The sequence below is a fragment of the Phyllobates terribilis genome, unplaced genomic scaffold (genome assembly GCF_046119375.1).
Source record: "Phyllobates terribilis strain yellow unplaced genomic scaffold, ASM4611937v1 Scaffold_1__5_contigs__length_1240528914, whole genome shotgun sequence".
Classification (NCBI taxonomy): domain Eukaryota; kingdom Metazoa; phylum Chordata; class Amphibia; order Anura; family Dendrobatidae; genus Phyllobates; species Phyllobates terribilis.
The window spans coordinates 349,021,768-349,041,091 of record NW_027362761.1 but is presented as its reverse complement, the minus strand read 5'-3'; the positions used below and the strand labels follow the sequence as shown (position 1 = coordinate 349,041,091).

The 19,324-nt window shown below is 38.2% G+C and overlaps 1 protein-coding gene across 1 annotated transcript in view; it reads left to right on the top strand.

Annotated features, from left to right (window-relative positions):
- TMEM132B (transmembrane protein 132B) overlaps positions 1-5,119 on the top strand; it is an 874,875-nt gene extending 869,756 nt beyond the window's left edge. The window contains exons 8-9 of the mRNA XM_073676144.1: positions 987-1,178; positions 3,407-5,119. Coding sequence (XP_073532245.1) covers positions 987-1,178; positions 3,407-4,549 — 1,335 coding nt within the window. The 3' untranslated portion in view covers positions 4,550-5,119. The remainder of the gene's footprint in view (positions 1-986; positions 1,179-3,406) is intronic.
- The last annotated feature ends 14,205 nt before the right edge of the window (positions 5,120-19,324 follow it).

Genomic DNA, 19,324 nt, shown 5'->3' with positions numbered 1-19,324 from the left:
TGATTTACACCACTTCATCCAGAATTTGGCTTTGTGCTCGGTGGTGTAAGGATTGCATGCAGTTTCTCTGCCCAACGCACAGTTTTTGCAGTGATGTTAAAGGGGCATTTCCATCTCCAAGATCCTATCCCAATATGTAGTAGGTGTAATAATAATAATATTAGCAAATACCTCCAATTAGAAATGTAGTATAGTTTTTCTGATTTGCTATGTCTCTTTCCTCATGTGCAACCATTGCAGGACCTTAGGTATCTATGGTTACGACCACTAGCAACTAGCTAATTAACTGTCACTATATCAGTGGTCGATATATAAAATTCTACAATGTGTGTGCATGATGAAAGAGACATAACGAATCAGAAGAACTATACTACAATTCTAATGGGAGATATTTTCTTATATTATTATTATTACACCTGCTACATATTGGGATAGGATCTTGGAGATAGAAATACCCCTTTAATCAAGAGGAGCTTTGGCACTCTGTAGTTATTGAGTCAGCAATACCAGACAGTTGGTGACTTTCACGAACTGTGCGCCTCAACACTCGGCAACCCTGCTCTGTATGTTTATGCAGTCTTTACATGGAGTTGCTGTAGTTTCTAGACGCTTCCACTGGGACCTAAATAAAAACTCTAAATTCAATAATTAGAGTTGTATTTAATGATTTTGTCCATATAATAGAATATGTAGTCCTGCCAAATGTTAAAGGGGTTGTTCAGTACTTTTAAAAGTAGCGCCGCTCAGAAACAGCACCAGCAGGTAATTAGAAAGAAGTTTCTATTTATTATTGAAACACATTGGCATATTTTTAAAAAGTACCGGACAACTCTTTTAAATTAGGGAAAATTGCAATTGTGTCCAAATAATAAGCAACACCATATAACTTAGATTGTTGCATTTTAGTGCATTACAGGGAGTTACAGATATTCTGTACATTTGCTATTGTTCCAAATTACCAAGTCTTGTCATAATTACTTTCTCAGGTTCTTTCTCCATTGTCTGATTCCATCCTGGCTGAAAAAACAGTGACAGTTCTGGATGATCGTGTGGGAATTGTTGACCTAGGAATCCAACTTATAACTGGTCTTTCCTTGTCTGTACAAGCCAGCAAGGGTAATAAAAGAGCCATCATTACAACGACTACAGCCAGTGATATCCTGCACGAGATAAAACAGGTACAGTGATAAAAAATGCATTAAGTTGTATTTCCACAAATCATACTGTAAAAGGGATAGTTTGCCTTGACATTTTTTTATGTATTATGCCTTATTTACATACATAATGCCCCCTTTTTGCACAGCACTGTCAGTAAAAAGGATATATTCAGTCACATTGGTGTCTCCAGAGGGGTCCACAATCTCATTTCTCTATGTCAGGAGAGCACAAACATGCTAGGACAAATTTTATAGTGTGTCAGTCAGTATAACTGTGAATTATAGAAGGAAAGCAATGTATGTGAGGTAACCCATGCAAGCATTAACCCCTTCACCTCAGGCCATTTTAAATTTTTTTCGTTTTTGTTTCTTCTCCCCCTTTTTCCAAGAGCCATAACTTTTTTTTTTATTTTTCAGTCAATATAGCCGTGTGAGGACTTGTTTTTTGCGGGACGAGTTGTACTTTTGAGTGACACCATTCATTTTACCATATACTGAAAAGGAAAACAGGGAGAAAAAAAAGTCAAAGTGCGGTGACATTGCAAAAAAAAGTGCAATTCCTCAATTGTTTTTTTGTTTTCCTCAATTGTTTGCTTTTATTTACCATGTTCACTATATGGTAGAACTGACCTGGTAATCGGATTCCCCAGGTCATTACGAGTTTGCAGATACCAAACATGGATAGTTGTTTTTTTTTTTATTTAAGTGTTGAAAATAAATTCAGAAATTTGTATGACATTTTTTTTACTTTTGTTTCCATTTTCCAAGACCCCTAGCGTTTTCCTTTTTAAATTCATCAAATCTTTCATGCCAGAATTCTGAAGCAAAAAGCTTTGAAAAGTCAAAATTTTTTAGCACAATGCAAGATACTCTGAAGTTTTTTGACTTTTGGCAGTTTTGGGGCGGGATATTTGTGTCAACACCTGCTTGTCATATTCAAGATGAGCAATGGCGTTCCCTACACCACAGATCCTACTCCAGTCCCTTAAGATTTGTGGCCAGGTGCATGGGGACATACGCTACTTTTCAGACATTCTGGATTTATTAAGTGGCTTGACGAGGAGCACACCTCCTTGTCAAGATCAACATGAAAAACGCCAGTCTTGATAAATCGGGACCTAAGTGTCCACTCAAATAAATGGGTTATGTGTGTAATATAGGACAGGTCAGGTGCACCAGAATGAGAGATGCTTAGAATTTCCTATGGATGGATGGATGAAAATGGGGTTTCTAAACTAGCCACCTCCCTTAAGAGCCACAGACTTGTCGTCACAAAAGTTAGTTTCTTGGAAGGGGAAGTATTATCAGCTATATAATACAAAAAGAATAGTCGCATTGTTTTCATAACCTTTGTATCTCAGTTCTAGATTATCACAGTAGGATTTTCTGACTTGCTGTTTATATTAGGAAATATTTTTTGTGACACAAGTGAAGTAGTTATTACATTTAATATCTAGCTCATTTGTGGGCAAAGCGTTGTCTCACTGAAGAAAAATTACTATTTTTCTTGAATGATCTCATTTTAGAAAATTGCATTATTATTTGTCAAGGTGAGTCTCTTGCCTCCATCTAACCTTTTTACCCAGCAGTGTCTTGTTTCTTAAATTACAGAGTATTGTTAAATCACAGGTTATACGAAGTGAATTCTTATGGAAACTTTCTTAAAATAATACTAAAATATCCTGTATAGGTATAATGATCTGTTAAACTTGACACTTGCTCATATTGATGTAGTAACAACTCTGTTGAGATAAATATACCGTTTAAGTGAGTGTAGCCCGCTACACCTAGGACAATAGCTTGGCGCTTTTAACCCTTTGGTGCTAGATCCCAGCTGGGGTTGCTACTAAATTCAAAGTAGAGACATTTATACTAGAAGTTATAATCATTTTGTCGAAAAAAAACATCAAGAAGATAAAAATGTCCTCTTCCGTAACTTTTGTCTTGGCTCACCATATCCCAAAATGAGTGGACATAGATGACCAGTTATATTCAGGAGATGTTTAAGTTATGTATGTACATGTATCTAAAAATGGTCACTCAATGGATATGATATGAATTGTAGCCTGTTGAGGGATTTGTTAGGCTGTTGTGATAATGATATGAATTTGTATAGTAAGAAATCGGGAGTCTATAATATAATTTATCTAAAGGGTAGACATATCTTTATTAATATGATCAGAGACTGATTTTCACTGAAACAATGATATTTTCTGTATACTGCGAAGGTAACTTTTTTTCTGTTACAGGAGGCAGTCATCAGTGTGTGGACCTTGTTTAGCGATGGCTCAGTAACACCACTGGATATCTATGAAAGTAAAGACTTCTCAATTATGGTGTCTTCTCTAGATGAGATGGTGGTTTCCACTTATCAGAATCCTTTATCAAACTGGCCTGTTGTAGTTGCGGAAGGAGAAGGCCAAGGACCTTTAATAAAGTTAGAATTTGGAATCAGTGAGATCTGCCAGAAATCCAAAAGGAAAAGTAGCCTTGCTGTTGGAAGTGGAACCATCAAAGTTAAATTTGGCCAAAAAGAGTCTGATCAAAAGGGAAATATTAATGAAATTCAAAGCATAGATGATGAGTTTAAGAAAATCGCAAGTAAAACAACTGAAAAAGTTACAGAGCAAGAAAGGACCGCAAATGAGTGGCCCAAACATGGATCTTCTGGGGTCAATTATGAAGATTCAAATAAAAACTCAACATCTGATTCCCCTGTAGACTATCACAAGAATTATAATGATGCCCACATTGTTCCTATTCCATATACCAGCTTTCCTACAAGAATAGCCTCAGAACACAATCAGGAAAGTGAACTTACACAGACTTCAAGGGGTCTCACAGACTTGGAAATTGGCATGTATGCCCTTCTCTGTGTCTTCTGTCTTGCAATTCTTGTCTTTTTAATTAACTGTGTGGCATTTGCTTGGAAATATAGGCATAAAAGGTTTCCAGTGGCAGATCAGGCAAACATTCCACATTCACATGACTGGGTATGGCTTGGCAATGAGGTAGAACTGTTGGAAAATCCTGTGGACATTCCTGTGGCAGAAGAATGCACTACAATGATTGACAGAAGGTCACAATTTGAAGAAAACAATTTTTTGCTTAATGGTGGTTCGCAAAAGAATCCATATAGTCAAATTATGAGGTCATCAGATTACAATTATGAAAAAGAGCCTAAGAATGAGCCTCTAAATGCAGGAAGCTCAAAGAGAAAACGGGTAAAATTCACATCCTTTACTACGATTTTACCAGAAGAAGGTGGTCCATATACCAATGCAGTCATCTTTGGAAATGAAGAAAATATTAAATGGGTCTGTCAGGATATGAACATTGGAGATTCACGTGAACTTAGAGACTATATGGATAGTCTTCAGGACAACCTGTAATATAATATGTTTATATTCACCTTTATGCCTTCGTTTTGTTTGTTTGTTTTTTTAAGTGGGACTATCAAACAGCAATAGAGAAGAAAAAGAAACCCAACAAGGTTAAGTTTATTATACAAAGGCTATATTGCCAATTTATTTGGCACTAAATAAGAAAGAGCCCATGAAGAAGAAATCTGTCTAGCGGTAATATCTGTACTGGGCGTCATGTCATGCTTTCATACTGTAAATGGTATCCTGGTTCTCCTGAAGGGATTACAATATGTGATGTGGTATAGGTGCTGCAGGAAAAATACCTGCTGTGTTCTACTAAATTTGGGTAAACACTGCTGTGACGGGTTTCCAGTTAAAAGCACATTAGACATTTCTTGTCATATTTCCAGTTCATTGTAAGCATAAATCTGAATGTATTACAAATGTATTTACGTGCATCTCAACATAAACTATCAATACTTCTTAAATACACACAATGTTAAGGTGGTTGGCAAAATAATATACAAGAAATAAAGAACCATATATTTTATTCTGCCTTTTGTTGTCAAATATTTATACTCACAGATCAAAAAATTCAGGGCAGGTATTGTAAAGCCTAGGTCATTAGTCTGTGAATGTGTATGACAGAGGGCAAACAACAAGTCTCTAGTTAAAGAAGCACTCTCATCAAAGTTTTTATCCTCTTAATACATTGCAGTCATCATATTATATAGCATAGTGTACTCACAATTGCTCATTTTGCCTTTCTACTAGTTAATTATTCTCTCTTCTCTATGTAGAAACAGGGAGTCTCTTTTCTCTGCATGAGTCATTCCCCTCTTTAACTACTCACCCAGCTGCTCCACTCTTCCCCCCTGGAAACCTATGTAGTGATGACTCATGCAGGAAGAGACTTCCTGTTTTTACATAAAGCTTAGAAGGATTCAGCTAGTCTGTTTTTATTCAGGCGATATCATAGACCTAATGGGAAAGAGAAGAATTAAATGGGTAGAAAGGCAAAATGAGCAATTGTAAGTACACACTACCATATAATATGATGATTGCAATATACTAAGATGATAAAAATTTTGATGGGAGGAGTGCTACTTTAATACTTTTATATTGCATATGCTGTGTTTCTCATGTTCAGCACAGTGTATTATCATAGCTTTGGGATTCTTGTAGGAGATACTTGATTTAAAAACATTGAGAAACAAAAGTGGCAAAATTATTCAGATACAGGTGCATATCACAAAATTAGAATTCATCAAAAAGTTAATTTATTTCAGTTCTACTATACAAAAAGTGAAACTCATATATAGAGCCATTACAAACAGAGTGATCTATTTCAAGTGTTTATTTCTGTTAATGTTGATGATTATGGCTTACAGCCAATGAAAACACAAAAGTCATTATCTCAGTAAACTAGAATACTTAACAAAAAACACCTGCGAAGGCTTCCTAAGTGTTTCAAAAGGTCCCTTAGTCTGTTTCAGTAGGTTCCACAATCATGGTGAAGATTGCTGACTTGACAGATGTCCAGAAGGCAGTCATTGACACACTCCACAAGGTCCCAGAGTTCCAATATTCATTTGGAAATCAAGGTCCTAGAGTCTGGAGGAAGAGTGGAGAGGCACACAATCCTGCTTGAGGTCTAGTGTGAAGTTTCCACAATCAGTGATGGTTTGGGGAGCCATGTCATCTGCTGGTGTAGGTCCACTGTGTTTTATTAAGACCAAAGTCAGCGCAGCCGCCTACCAGGAAATGTTAGAGCACTTCATGCTTCCCTCTGCCGACAAGCTTTTTGGATATGGAAATTTCATTCTCCAGCAGGACTTGGCACCTGTCCACACCATCACTGATTGTTTAAACTTCACACTAGACCTCAAGCAGCTTGGATTGTGTGCCTCTCCACTCTTCCTCCAGACTCTGGGACCTTGATATCCAAATGAAAATTGAAACTCTGGGACCTTGTGGAGTGTGTCAATGACTGCCTTCTGGACATCTGTCATATCAGCAATCTTCCCCATGATTGTGGAGCCTACTGAAGCAGACTAAGGGACCTTTTGAAACACTTAGGAAGCCTTCGCAGGTGTTTTTTGTTAATTATTCTTGTTAATTATTCTAGTTTACTGAGATATTGACTTTTGTGCTTTCATTGGCTGTAAGCCATAATCATCAAAATAACAGAAATAAACACTTGAAATAGATCACTCTGTTTGTAATGACTGTATATAATATATGAGTTTCATTTTTTGTATTGAAGAACTGAAATAAACTAACTTTTTGATGATATTCTAATTTTGTGAGATGCACCTGTAGATCATCATATTTTATAGTGATTGTGTATTAGAATACACTGCCTGACAGTCTTCTTTATACCTGACAGATTGTGATTTACTCTTGTTAATATTGGGGACCAGATTGTGATTGCTCTACTGAGCAACCATTTTAATATTTCCCTTTTTTATTTGTCAATGCTACTCTTTTCTGAAGGTAATGTATTTTACTTACACTATTGCCATATCCGTACCATAATTACCAGTGACCACTATCATTTTTACTAAAATGACTGCAAAAATATTGTTGCATTCAGTTTTCTCCAATCAAACATCATTTCTGTAATTACTTTTACATCTTCATGTGCCCAAATTCTAAAAACTTTACACAATCCTACACCATAATTATCTACGGTCAGACTGGCTGTTTTGTTTTGACTTTTTGTTATATTTTATTATTTTATTGTGATGTGATCTTCATTGATGAGCATTTTGTTGTTTGTTCTTTTATTGGTCCATAAATTTTTATTTGTCACATATGTGACGCGCCCCTGGGCCTGTGTCGCGCTGCGTTGCGCACGCGGGAGCTTACCCGGAGCCGGATCTGTTGAGGGTTGTAGTCTCGTGGCGGTGATCCGGTCCGTGCCCAGGGAGTCAGACTAAGTGGCGCTGTTTTAGCGGTAGATGTTGGATGACTACGCCAAAGTTGACGCGCCCCTGGGCCTGCTGTGTCGCGCAGCGTCTCGCGCACGGGGGCTTACCCGGAACCGGATCAGATGAGGGTTGTAGTCTCCGAGTGGCGGGGACCCGGTCCGTGCCCAGGGAGTCAAACTCAGTGTGTGGCAGTCTTGATAGGTGTTATTTGAGTGTCGACTACGCCACCCGTTGATTTGCAGCTATGGAGCTGCCGCTGCAGGGCAGACCGCTGAGGCCGGTGTAGAATTGTGCAGCGTGATAGTATAACCCCCAACGGGAGGGGTATGGCCTCAGGGCAGCCGACGTGGAAGATGGGGGGTAGCAGGAACCACTCAGAGATGGTGCGGTGTAATTCAGGGTCTTTACTGGTAACAACGATAGACCCTCCCGGAGTACTTGCTAGCGAACGGGGCCTGGTCAGTCCTTGAGCAGATGGGATCTCCCCTGGCCAGGCGGAGTTGTAGGCCTCCCAAACTGACTGTACTCTTCTGGCTACCTTGCTAGAAGCGAGTATAAGTAGCCCACGTCCCTGAGTGTACCGTGTGGTGCTCACCCGTATGGCCGGTGACTCGGGGCCTTCTAGTAGCTTCCGCTTCATGACGGCGGTGCTGGTCCCATGCGTGTGACCGTGCCTTCGGGTTTCTTGGCCAGAGGACCTGAAATCCCCTGCCTGACGGATTCTGTTGCTGGATAGGAGTTAGTCCCCACAGCCTCGGACTCCGGGTCCGGTAAGAAATCTTCTCAGTCAGGGCGAGCTCTGCAGCTGCCAGCCCCTGACTCCTTGTAACACTGCTCCCACAGAGCTCCTGTTGTTTCTTCCTATGCTGCTTCTCTTCTCTACTTCTGGCATGGCCCAGGAGCTGGGCCCAGCCGGAGCCACAGCTCCCTGTCAGCCCTCCTGGCTGCACTCTCCCTCTGAACTCTCTAACCCTGCCTCAGCCCCAGGTTTATACAGGGGAAGTTCTTCCCCTCCCAGGACTGGGCAGGAGGTGTGGCATGCACAGGATCCCTGACCAAGAGACCTCCCACCTGCTCTCAGACATAACATTGCTTGTTACTGTGGAAACCAGACCCCTGGGGTGCCACATCTGCATCTACACCTTAATACAGTTTGCAAACCTGCAGACTATGATGTTCCATGTATACACAATTCTGAGATGTTTTATTAAATGTATCTGAATACTTCAACAGCAGAGGTGCTATCATAGTCTAACAATATCACAGACAAATGTTATCACTTTTGAAGAACCTTAAAACAATTCTCAAATATTATATAAATTGAAGTTGCTTACTTGTAGCCCGTGCAACATTAATTGACTATTTCTGCCAATGATAGACAGTATATATAGGGGACAACTTTGGCTTAAAGGGAACCTGTCAGCACGATTTTGCAATGTAAAGAAAATACATGGCTATAACGATGCTGTAATACTGATTGAATTGATACCTTTGGTGAAGAAATCCACTTTGTTGTTCGTCTTTAATCACTATTTGAAGATTTCTGCTAATTAGATTTCGGTGCACAGAGGCTGGACTGTGCACTGGGTCTTCTTCTCCCTGTCTGTGATTCCCCAGCCCCTCCGCCTGTCTCTTGTCTGTGAATGACCTGCCTCATTTGTTTGAAATATCAGCAGTGACCTGACATTCACAGACCAGAGGCAGACGTAGGGGCCGGGGAATCAAAGATCGCAAACAGGTGGAGGGGCGGGAATCACAGACCAGAAGGAGAAGACCTAGTGTACGGCCGGCGCATGTGCACCAAAATCTAATTAGCAGAAAACTTCAAATGATGATTAAAGAGGAACCACAAAGCGGATTTCTTCACCAAAGGTATCAATGTAATCAGTATTACAGCGTCATTACACTTATTTACTTAACATTAGAAAATCATGCTGACAGGTTCTTGTTATTGAGGCCGTACGTTCTCAATAGCCATATTTATTGACTTCCTCACAGACATTCATGCTCGATTTGGTCAAGTATTCATGAGTTCCGAATAAGGAGAGCAAAGTAAGCTAATGTAATTACATCTTGTAGCAGTCTTTCCTCTTGAAAACATACTGTAGGTGAAATTCGTGATGCTAGATCCTTTTATCCATTGACGTAAGCCTGATGAACACGTCATACAAGTTAGATGGTCATTTACACCCACATCAAAGTCTAATATGTATATTCACATTTACACCTATTTGTATTCTACCTGTAGACAGTAGACATAGCCATCTGATCCTGCAGGAGGCACAGGCTGGGCTGGTTTTAGACAAATAGTGACCCTGGATGTTGTTTAAAGTGTGACCCCCAATCCCGAAATACTCCACTAACAACACCATCACAGTCAATTTAGTATGTTAAGACCAATATAATCATGTAAAAAATGTCACATTTTGGAATGTTGGAATAAGGGCCGCAGTCCTGGACTGGTCCAGGTACATGCACACCACCTTTAAACTTAATTTTTAAGTGTAATACAGCCCTGAATCATAATACAGGCAGCTAAAATGCTCCTAATACCTATAAGGGGTAAAATCTGCTGTTCGGTACCCTTTCATGGGTCGTAGATTTATGCATTGTTCCTAATATGTGCTATAACATATAGTAATAAAATATATTACATGTACACTTTACATATTACATAAAACATACACTTAAATACATGCAGGAAACTTGCGAACATAGAAGAAATATGTCCATGGGGATACATCAGCCAGAGTGAGGCGAAAAGAGTGTTTTCTGGCTGGTGTACTGGGAGTGGGTTATTCCATACAATGGTATCTAAAGTAAAATGTAGACATAACATTTTCTTACAGTTGGACCCTAATGGTGACATTACAATTAAATGCAACACAAAAAGATATATACACCATATCTTCACACATATTATATATTATTTATATAGATATATGTTCATTTGCCTAGGTATAAGGTACGGTATATTACTGGTGTTGGTGTTGGGGCTTAGGAACTTCACTTTACACCTCTGCATCGTTCTAGTGATCACTTTTGCCATGTATTTATTGCACACCCCTAAATCTGCTAAAATTTAATGAGCTTCAAATCTTACCAGACTGTTTGTCATAACATTTGGGGTGTACTTAATTCATGAATAATGATGTCAATTTCTCCTGGCGGTCTGGCCTTTTTCCGAACTGGTGCAATTAAATATAAATGTAATCACGGCTGCATAATAAATATTCACATTTAATTTGGTTCCTAATATCACGGTGCATCAGAGGAGTCTACACTGTAAATAAAACCTGAATCAAATATTCTCTAAATGAAAATGTAATTACATTGCCCCAAAGAGAGCTGCTTCAGCTTCTTTTTCCTAAATGCTTAAAATCTGTTCAAGCTGTTAATGTTCTTCACTTCTAAACTAAAATCAATCTTCCTAAGTACTGGAAGAAAAGAGACTGTTCCCAATCTTATGTGATCACAGGATCGGCAGGTTGGTGGGTCTTTCCCTTTTCTGGTAAATTTGTACAGGAATAAAACATTTTCATCAGTAAACTTGTATATATTCAGTATTAGGCTATATAGGTATATATTTAGGTATCAGACATGGTATTAAAGGGAACCACAGGCAGCATGAATCGGAGAAAAACTGCATTACATAAATATATGTGGGCATTGTTGATCACTGTAAGTCTAATTAAGCAGGTGGGGAAAAGCCAGTGGGGACACGGCTCATGTCACCCATCCCCGGGCACACTTTCAACTATGTTTTTTCTGAAAGAACCCAGTGATTCAGAGTAATACTTATGTGTAATGCAGGAGATGTTGTTAGCCTAAAAACTATAATGCAAAATAAAGAAAACTTGTCATCAAAATTTTATACCCTTAACTGATGGCATGTATCTAAAGGTGCTTTAATGCTGATTAAATCCTTACCTTTTTGTAAAAATCCATTTTGCTGTTTTAGAGAAATCCACAGTTGATATTGTGAGCTATTGAGTTATAAGCACAGTGGGCAGGCGCTGCACTTAGAGTTCTCCTGCCCTTTCTCCCTATTCCCCGCCAGCTGCCTGCCTCCTTTCTTTAGGCCACTCATGTTTCAGTGAGCTGTCAGTCAGAGACAGGAGGCAGGAAGGAGGCGAGGAATAGGGAGAGAGGCAGGAGAGCTGTGAGTGCAGCGCCCGCCCACTGCCCTTGAAACTCACTAGCATACAGTTTCAACTGTGGATTTCTCTAGGACAGCAAAATGAATTTGTACAAGATAGGCGAGAATTTAATCAGCATTAAAGCTCCTTTTCATACATGCCATTATTTTGGGTATAAAATCCTGATGACAGGTTTTCTTTAAAGGAGTTGTCAACTACTAGGGCAACCCCTTCTCAATCTGAGTTTTTTCCCCCTTCAAAATAAAAACACCTATACTCACCTCACGTGCTGGTGTCGTTCCAGCGGTGTCGGCACTTGCGTTCCCGGGGCTCAGATTAGGTTGTTATGTCACAAGAGCCCTGTGCCCAATCAGCGCTGGTGTCGCTGTTCCCTCCTTCGGACGTATAAGTAATCAAGAGAAAGTCAGGACTGCGACTGCCGCTTGCTCCCTCTTGATTACTTAAACGTCCGACGGTGGGGACAGCGACTCATTTGATGCAACCTCACGTGAGCCCGAGAACGTGAGTGCCGACACGGCTGGAATGGCGCCGGCACGGGAGGTGAGTATAGGTGCTTTTATTTTAACAGGGACAAGCATTCAGACTGCGAAACAGATGTCCTACTGGTGGACAAACCATTGAATTATGTTGCTTTAATTGAAGGTCCATCTGATTTCGTTGACTATTGCTAATTTCCTTTTTAGCACTTTATACACATAATTTCCATTTTCTAATTTTTAGTCTTGTAAAAAGTTTAAAGAAAAAAGAGTTTTTTTATATTGTGGTAAATATCTCTTGAAATTATATAATATAAAGTGGGCACTCTTATGTATTCATCATTTCATCATCATCTACCAACAACATTTATGATACATTTCATGCCTGTTTTATTGGAATGTATTGTTATGTATTTTTTTATTTTACTTTTATTTATTTTTTTATAGTGTTTCCCACCAGGCATTTACATGATCAGGACCAGGACTACTGTTGCCTCTTTTTATATACACCCTATTCAATGAGTGTATTGTATGTGAAAACACTTTCTGTTTTTAATTGTTTTTAAATTAGTGCACATTTTTTGGCCTCAATAAAATGTATATTTTTATATAAAGGTACACTCTGTACTTGGATGACATCTGAGAGCAGTCTGATTTCCGCACACAGGCACAATGGTGAAGATGGAGAAATTTTGTTCTCCATCTTCTCCTCATCCGAGAGCAGATCAGATCACAATGTGATTAAACTCTGATTAGAGTTTGAACAGAGTGTAATTTGCATAATCGACCTCAATCTCTCAGATGAATCTACGGCCATCTTTACGAGTCCTTATGCTTTAGAATTTAGTGATGTCCTGGTATTTTTATATTGGAATTATTTGGACTTTTGAGTTATAACTTGTATGCCTGCAGTACAAATGAATTTCCAAAAAAGGGAATAGCAACCAAGTAATTTATATTGGTCTTGCTGTCCACCAAACATGTTATCGATAGCTATAGAGAAATTATTGTGGTTGTATATATAAAAAATAATGAAATGTGTTTATTGTATTGCTACTTTGTTTCTTTATTAAATCCTGTAATTTAGGTTCAGCTTAGTAGAAACATAGACTTTTGGATATTGTGTCCATTATATATGTACATGTGGCCTCGCTTTATGAACTGTAATAGTGAAACTCAATTGGAAACTAATATTACTTGTCATCTACTCAACTCATCCTGTTTTCCATCAGTAAAAGAAAGAATCGGAATCGGATTATTGAATGTAGATGTTTTATCTTGCCATATTACCATGACAGCTAGAGGCCTTCAGTATCTTATTTTCAGTAGGCTGATATTGGAAAGTTGTCCATATACTCACTTTTCGGTGACTCTTTCTTCCCCATACTGGCTCATGCTTTCATCGACACAGTGTATACAAGTTCTACTTTAAGAACACTATGACCTATTTCCTGAAAGAATAAATAGACTTGTTAATAAAATCCATTATTCCTCAGCCTTTTTTTCAACATCAAGGGACTGTTGGGCTGGGCTGCCTCCATACACATTAGATCATTGGTCAAACCAAAAGATTAGATTTAATATCTTGTGTAAAAACCATTTCAATGGATGAGAAGGCAAATTCAGTTCTAGCCAAAGGAAAAAGAATATTTCTTCTAGACTTGTATGGATTATTTAATGGGTAAGGAAGCAAAAATACAAATTTAATTTAAATCTACACCTACCTGTAATAGTATGTTACCTTTTTTCCTGCCGCCATAAAAGTTTAGCCTATAAAGAGTGAATGGAAAATAGACCATCATCTGTGCTATCATGACTCATAAGATAATGGCAAGTAAGGCAGTTTCTAGAGAATTTGTGAGCATATGTCTGATTAAAGCGCCACTCCAGCATTTTGTTTTTTTCAGCGCTCGAGTGGCGCTTTAAATGTACTGTAAGTCCCCTGCCCCGTTCTTATACTCACCTTCCGGCGGCTTCACCTTTTACTGATGCTGCTTTGGTCTGGTGCCACCATCTTGTGTCCATAACTTCTGCCTGACCAGAAGTCAGATGTTACATCACAAGAGCTCCATGCATGTCCAGCCAGAACGAGGCAGTCATAGAGATGTATTGAAAAGTGATCTCCGATGCCCTGCATGAAACACTGGAGCTGCAGGCAGGTCACTTTTCGCTGGGACCGACAGGAGCGGCGCAGGAAAAGGATGAAGGCGGCGGCAGGAGAGTATGAAACAGGGGGAGGGGAATTACATTTAAAGCACCACTCCAACAGTGCTATAAAAAAAATTTATGGAGTGGTGCTTTAATTTTCTGTACATAAATTGTTAAATATGTAATATTGTCTTAATATGCATTTACATTTACTAAATTACTTTTTATCACACTTTATAAGAAGAACTTCCTTATTCTGCTTTCTATCTAAAGGCAATAGAAAGTGTAGAAGTAGTGACAATGTTCCTTGGGGCCTAGTGATCCATGGCAGCGTAAAACTGGCGTTGCATGAAGTCGTATGACAAATAACGTGACTAAAAATAATAAAATCCTACAATTATAGACTAAAGGCTGGTTTGACAGTACAATCACAGTTATAACACTTTTGTCGCAATCCAATGCTTTTTAATGCTTTAAAAAAACAAACTAATTTTATTGAAAGTTGTGTTTTGGCCAACGCCTGTTATTGTTGCTTGTCACATCCGAGACATTTGTTGGTACTATGTTCCAGTTATCATGTGTCTGGACATTTTCCCCATCACACTCTGTAATACTCATTTAATTTTGCAAATGAGAATATGTCTTAGCTATAACTGCATCTTCAAAGCCAGAGTTCCCCAAGTCCTCAAGGCCCACCAACAGGTCATGTTTTCAGGATTTCCTTAGTATTGTACAGGTGATAATTACATCACCTGCACAGGAAATAATTCCATCACCTGGGTCATACTAAGGAAATCCTGAAAAGATGACCTGTTACTGGGCCTCGAGGACTGGAGTTGGGGAACACTGGTCTAAGCTACCAGGAGGTGTCTCCTCAAGGGAAAACACAGGGTGGTCATAAAATCGACACTTTAAGGAACCTTGCCATAAGACTTAGGATAGGGGCAATTTGCATATTTAATTTCCCAGAGGAATATTGCATGGCTTATAAGCCTCCTTATCCTGGCATGCTAGTCTTGTCAATCTCAGCAAGATTCAAGTCAGAAGCCTCTCATTCAGCCAAATAAGATCTCATGCTTTGCACTGCTGAGGGGCAACAACCCGAAACACTGTTTCTTCAAATTGAGATTCTGATTTAAGGCTCGTTAAAGGGCCAATACTGACTTTTAGGATTGCTACTTACAGTATGGGGCTCATGAAAGAGACAGCAACATTCTTCTTTTCCCATTCACCAAAATTATACTTACTTTCTTAAATTTCTAAAAGCATTGCTTCACAGATTTTATCTCTAGGGTTTTAGACAGGTTAACTGGTTAATAGCTACAGTAGCATCTCTGTTGTTCTAGGATGATGAAGAGATCAATATTGAAATCAACTATCCATGACGGTCTTGGATAGATATGGGTTAAACTCTATTTGCAGTTACTTCTAGTAGATCTAGGGATGTTCACTGGTTAACAATTAAAGGGAACTTGTCATCTGAGTCATGCTGCTTGCTGTTCAGGCTGCGCTATTGAAGCTGGGTGTGTGGAACTTCAGCGTTTCATAGAACATGTATTTTGAGAAGCTGAGGACTGTGTGTCTCACATGACTAGTCTGAGATCGGTCCAGTGGTTCTTCCCCTGCCCCAATCCTTTTGACTGACAAGTCTCACTATCCACACACATTAGGAGAAATCTGTTTGTCTTGGTGACCACCATGGAGAGACTGGCCTTGGACCAATCATTCCAGTTGCATCATCTCTAAGAGAGTGGTTTCTGGAAACTAGGAACTATGGCTCCAATTACGACTGTTGTTTCGTAGACCAGTCTTTATGAGGGGCATGCAGGAATAAGATGCACCAAAATAATTAAGAGGCACATGCCACTTAATGAATTCAGCCCATCTTATCAGTGGTGTGCACCTCACCAAAAATATTACTCCAGTCAGAGACTGAGGAATATTTTCGTAATTTCTTACATCAGCAAATGTTACACCAAATTTTGCAACTTTTGGAAGTGTTTTATGACAGTTTTCAGGCGTAAACACTTTGATAAATCAGGACCTATGTTTTGATACCCATAACAGTTGATAGCAATCGATAATAAAGCAATCCTCAAATATAAAATACACAGCTCCTTTTTTAATTAAATGTACATTGTTTTGTAATGTATGAATTATTGCATTATATGCTTACATTGTGTCATTTATTAATTATATCCAACTGCCTAATAACATAGTGTGACAACAGGGATACAAAAGAAAGGTCCATCCAATATCCAATATGTATTCAGATACGACAACTCATCTAAAAAGCCATTTATGTCTACTAAAATTAAATTCTTCTTGTGTAAATATTGATCTATTTTAAGCAAATATTAAGTAATAACAATTACCTAAAACACATAAAACTTAAAAAATTATTCTGCTAATGAAGGAAAAATTGTACACATTGGAAGTTGAAGTCTTGTATTGATTTGAACAGACTGGACATGGCAGATGATATACCACCAACATATAGTGCCACACATTAATTACTTCAAGAACTCATTCTAACAACAGTTCAGAAAAACAGAATGATAGGTTTATCTAGACACATACATTCAAGAAGGTTAATACTCAGGTGAGGAGTCAGGAAAGGAGTCGTGACTTGAGATATAAATGCAATCAGTGCAAAATGAGAAATCCTGAATAGGACTGCAAGACCTGCATTCGTCAAGGAGAATAGAAATTCATGTTCGAACAGAAAGATTGAATTAGATAATCTTAGTCGAGGGAAGACTTATCTGGATTCTTCTTTTTTTTTTTTTTTAAAAAAAAAAAGAGTTATATAATTGAAGCCCACATGGGAACAAAACAGCGATATTCTCAGGGGCTGCGTGATGGCACATGGAGTCCCTACAAACCCCTGTGTACTGGCCTGTAGTGCCTTCTTGCCTTCTTACACCACTATATTATAAAGGTATTCTCAGCCCTGTTACACAGCATACTATGGAATATGCCAGGATTTTTTTCTGAGGAATATGAGGCATTTTTCTGAGGCAGAATTCAGTTCACATACTGTGGCTAAGTGAAACAATACAGTTTACTTAAAGGGAATCTGTCAGTAGGACCGTCCCTCCTAAGACGTCTATATGGGCATGGAGGTCATAGGAAGCTGAATAAAGTGATACCTGTGATCTGATGTCTTATTCAAGAGAAACCCATGCTTGTCTTATATGTATATGAGCTATTTAGAACTACGGGCCGGACAAAATAATTAAAATATTTTAACCCCTTCCTGACTTGACAATTTTCCATTTTTGTGATTTGTTCTTCTTCCCCTTTTTTCCAAGGACAATTTTTTTTAGTTTTGAAATTTGTAGTTTTGAATAACATCATTCATTTAACTGGAACACAGGAAAAAAAATTCTAAGTGTTGTGAAATTGTTTTGGGTATTGACCTTTTTTGGCAATCTTTGTGCTGTAAAAATAACCCGGTAACATGATTCTTGAGGTCAGTACGATTATGGCAATTCTAAATTTTTACATTTATTTATTTTTTTTAAGTAGCAAACAAAAAAAAATCAAAAATTTGTAAAAAAAAAAAAAGTAGTAATTTTTGTTGCCATTTTACAAGACGCGTAACACTTTTATTTGTATGTCGATAGAGCTGCATGAGGGCTTGCTTTTTGTATGGTAACCTGACGTTTTTATTGATGTCGTGTTTTGAGTGCTTCTTTTCGCATTCACTGGAGGAGTCGCGGCAGCAATTCTAGTATTTCCATTTTTTTTTCACTTTAAGGCCATGTACTGATCAAGTTAATTAATTTTATATTTTGAAAGCTCAGACTCTTCCAGATGCAGACAAACAACTTATGTTTTTTTTGTTTTTTTATTTCTTTATTTTTAATGGTGGTGAAAGGGGGGTTATTCGAATATTTGTTTTTGTAATCTTTTTATATTTTTTTTAAATTATTTTTTTATTCATTTATTTTTTTGTCCCTCCAGGGGATTTAAAGCTCCAATTGTCTGATTGCTTATGACACAGTAACACAGGTATAATCTGCTGGGTATGGTGCATGCTCAGCTCAATATAGGTACCAGTATGTCCAATATTGGAAAAGTGGTTCAAATACACATCCATTATCTACAAATACTATAGATCACAATAAACATGTATTATCAGCCTCTATAACTTCATGTGAGGGAGCCTTGTTGTGTCTTACAACACCCAGAATTCATTCAATGGGAGTAGACTAAACATCCACATCTGGGCTCCATTGTTCTTTGTCTATCACAAACTTATATACATCTTATGATGCCGTGTTCTTCATACTTTGTTTAACCAGCAGTTAGGCTTTCCAGTCTGTGAAAATCATGAACTAAACACTTTTAAATATGCTTGTCCTATATAAATAATTGTAACCATTAGTGCTGTCCTAGTAACTGTGTATTAAAATGACAACCTTGTACACTACTACACCAGATGTCCCATGTTTTATGAAGACAGAAAAATCTCTGTAAGCTTATGTATACTTAGCAGTCCACTGTAGGTCTCACAGACCGACATAGTTATATGCTGAGTACATCAATTATAACAAAATTTACTTTAAGCAGGCTTTCATTGCAAAATATGTATCAGTGCCCTCATCTAACATGCGCCATTTATAGTTCTAGTACTTGGAGGAGAAAGCGCCTTGAAGCTTGAGAGCGCACCGCCTATAGACATGCATCTAGAGTGTGTTTATTGTCATAATGATGTACAATACCAATTTATATTGTGGTACTGTGTTAGCCAGAAAAATCGATGTAAATACTTTTATGCCCAAAAATGTCAAAAGTATTCTCGGAGTGATACCTTTATTGGCTAACCAGAAAAAAAATATATATATGCAAGTTTTCAGATCACTAAGGCTCCTTTCTCAGGCTATATTACAAAATGAATTTGTAATATTGCCTGAAGAAGGAGCCTCTGTGCTCTGAAAGCTTCCATATATATATATTTTTTCTGGTTAGCCAATAGAGGTATCACTCCGAGAATACTTTTGACATTTTTGGGCATAAAAGTATTTAAATTTATTGTCATAAAGATTTTTTGAACTTTAGTGGAAGTAATTTTTAAAT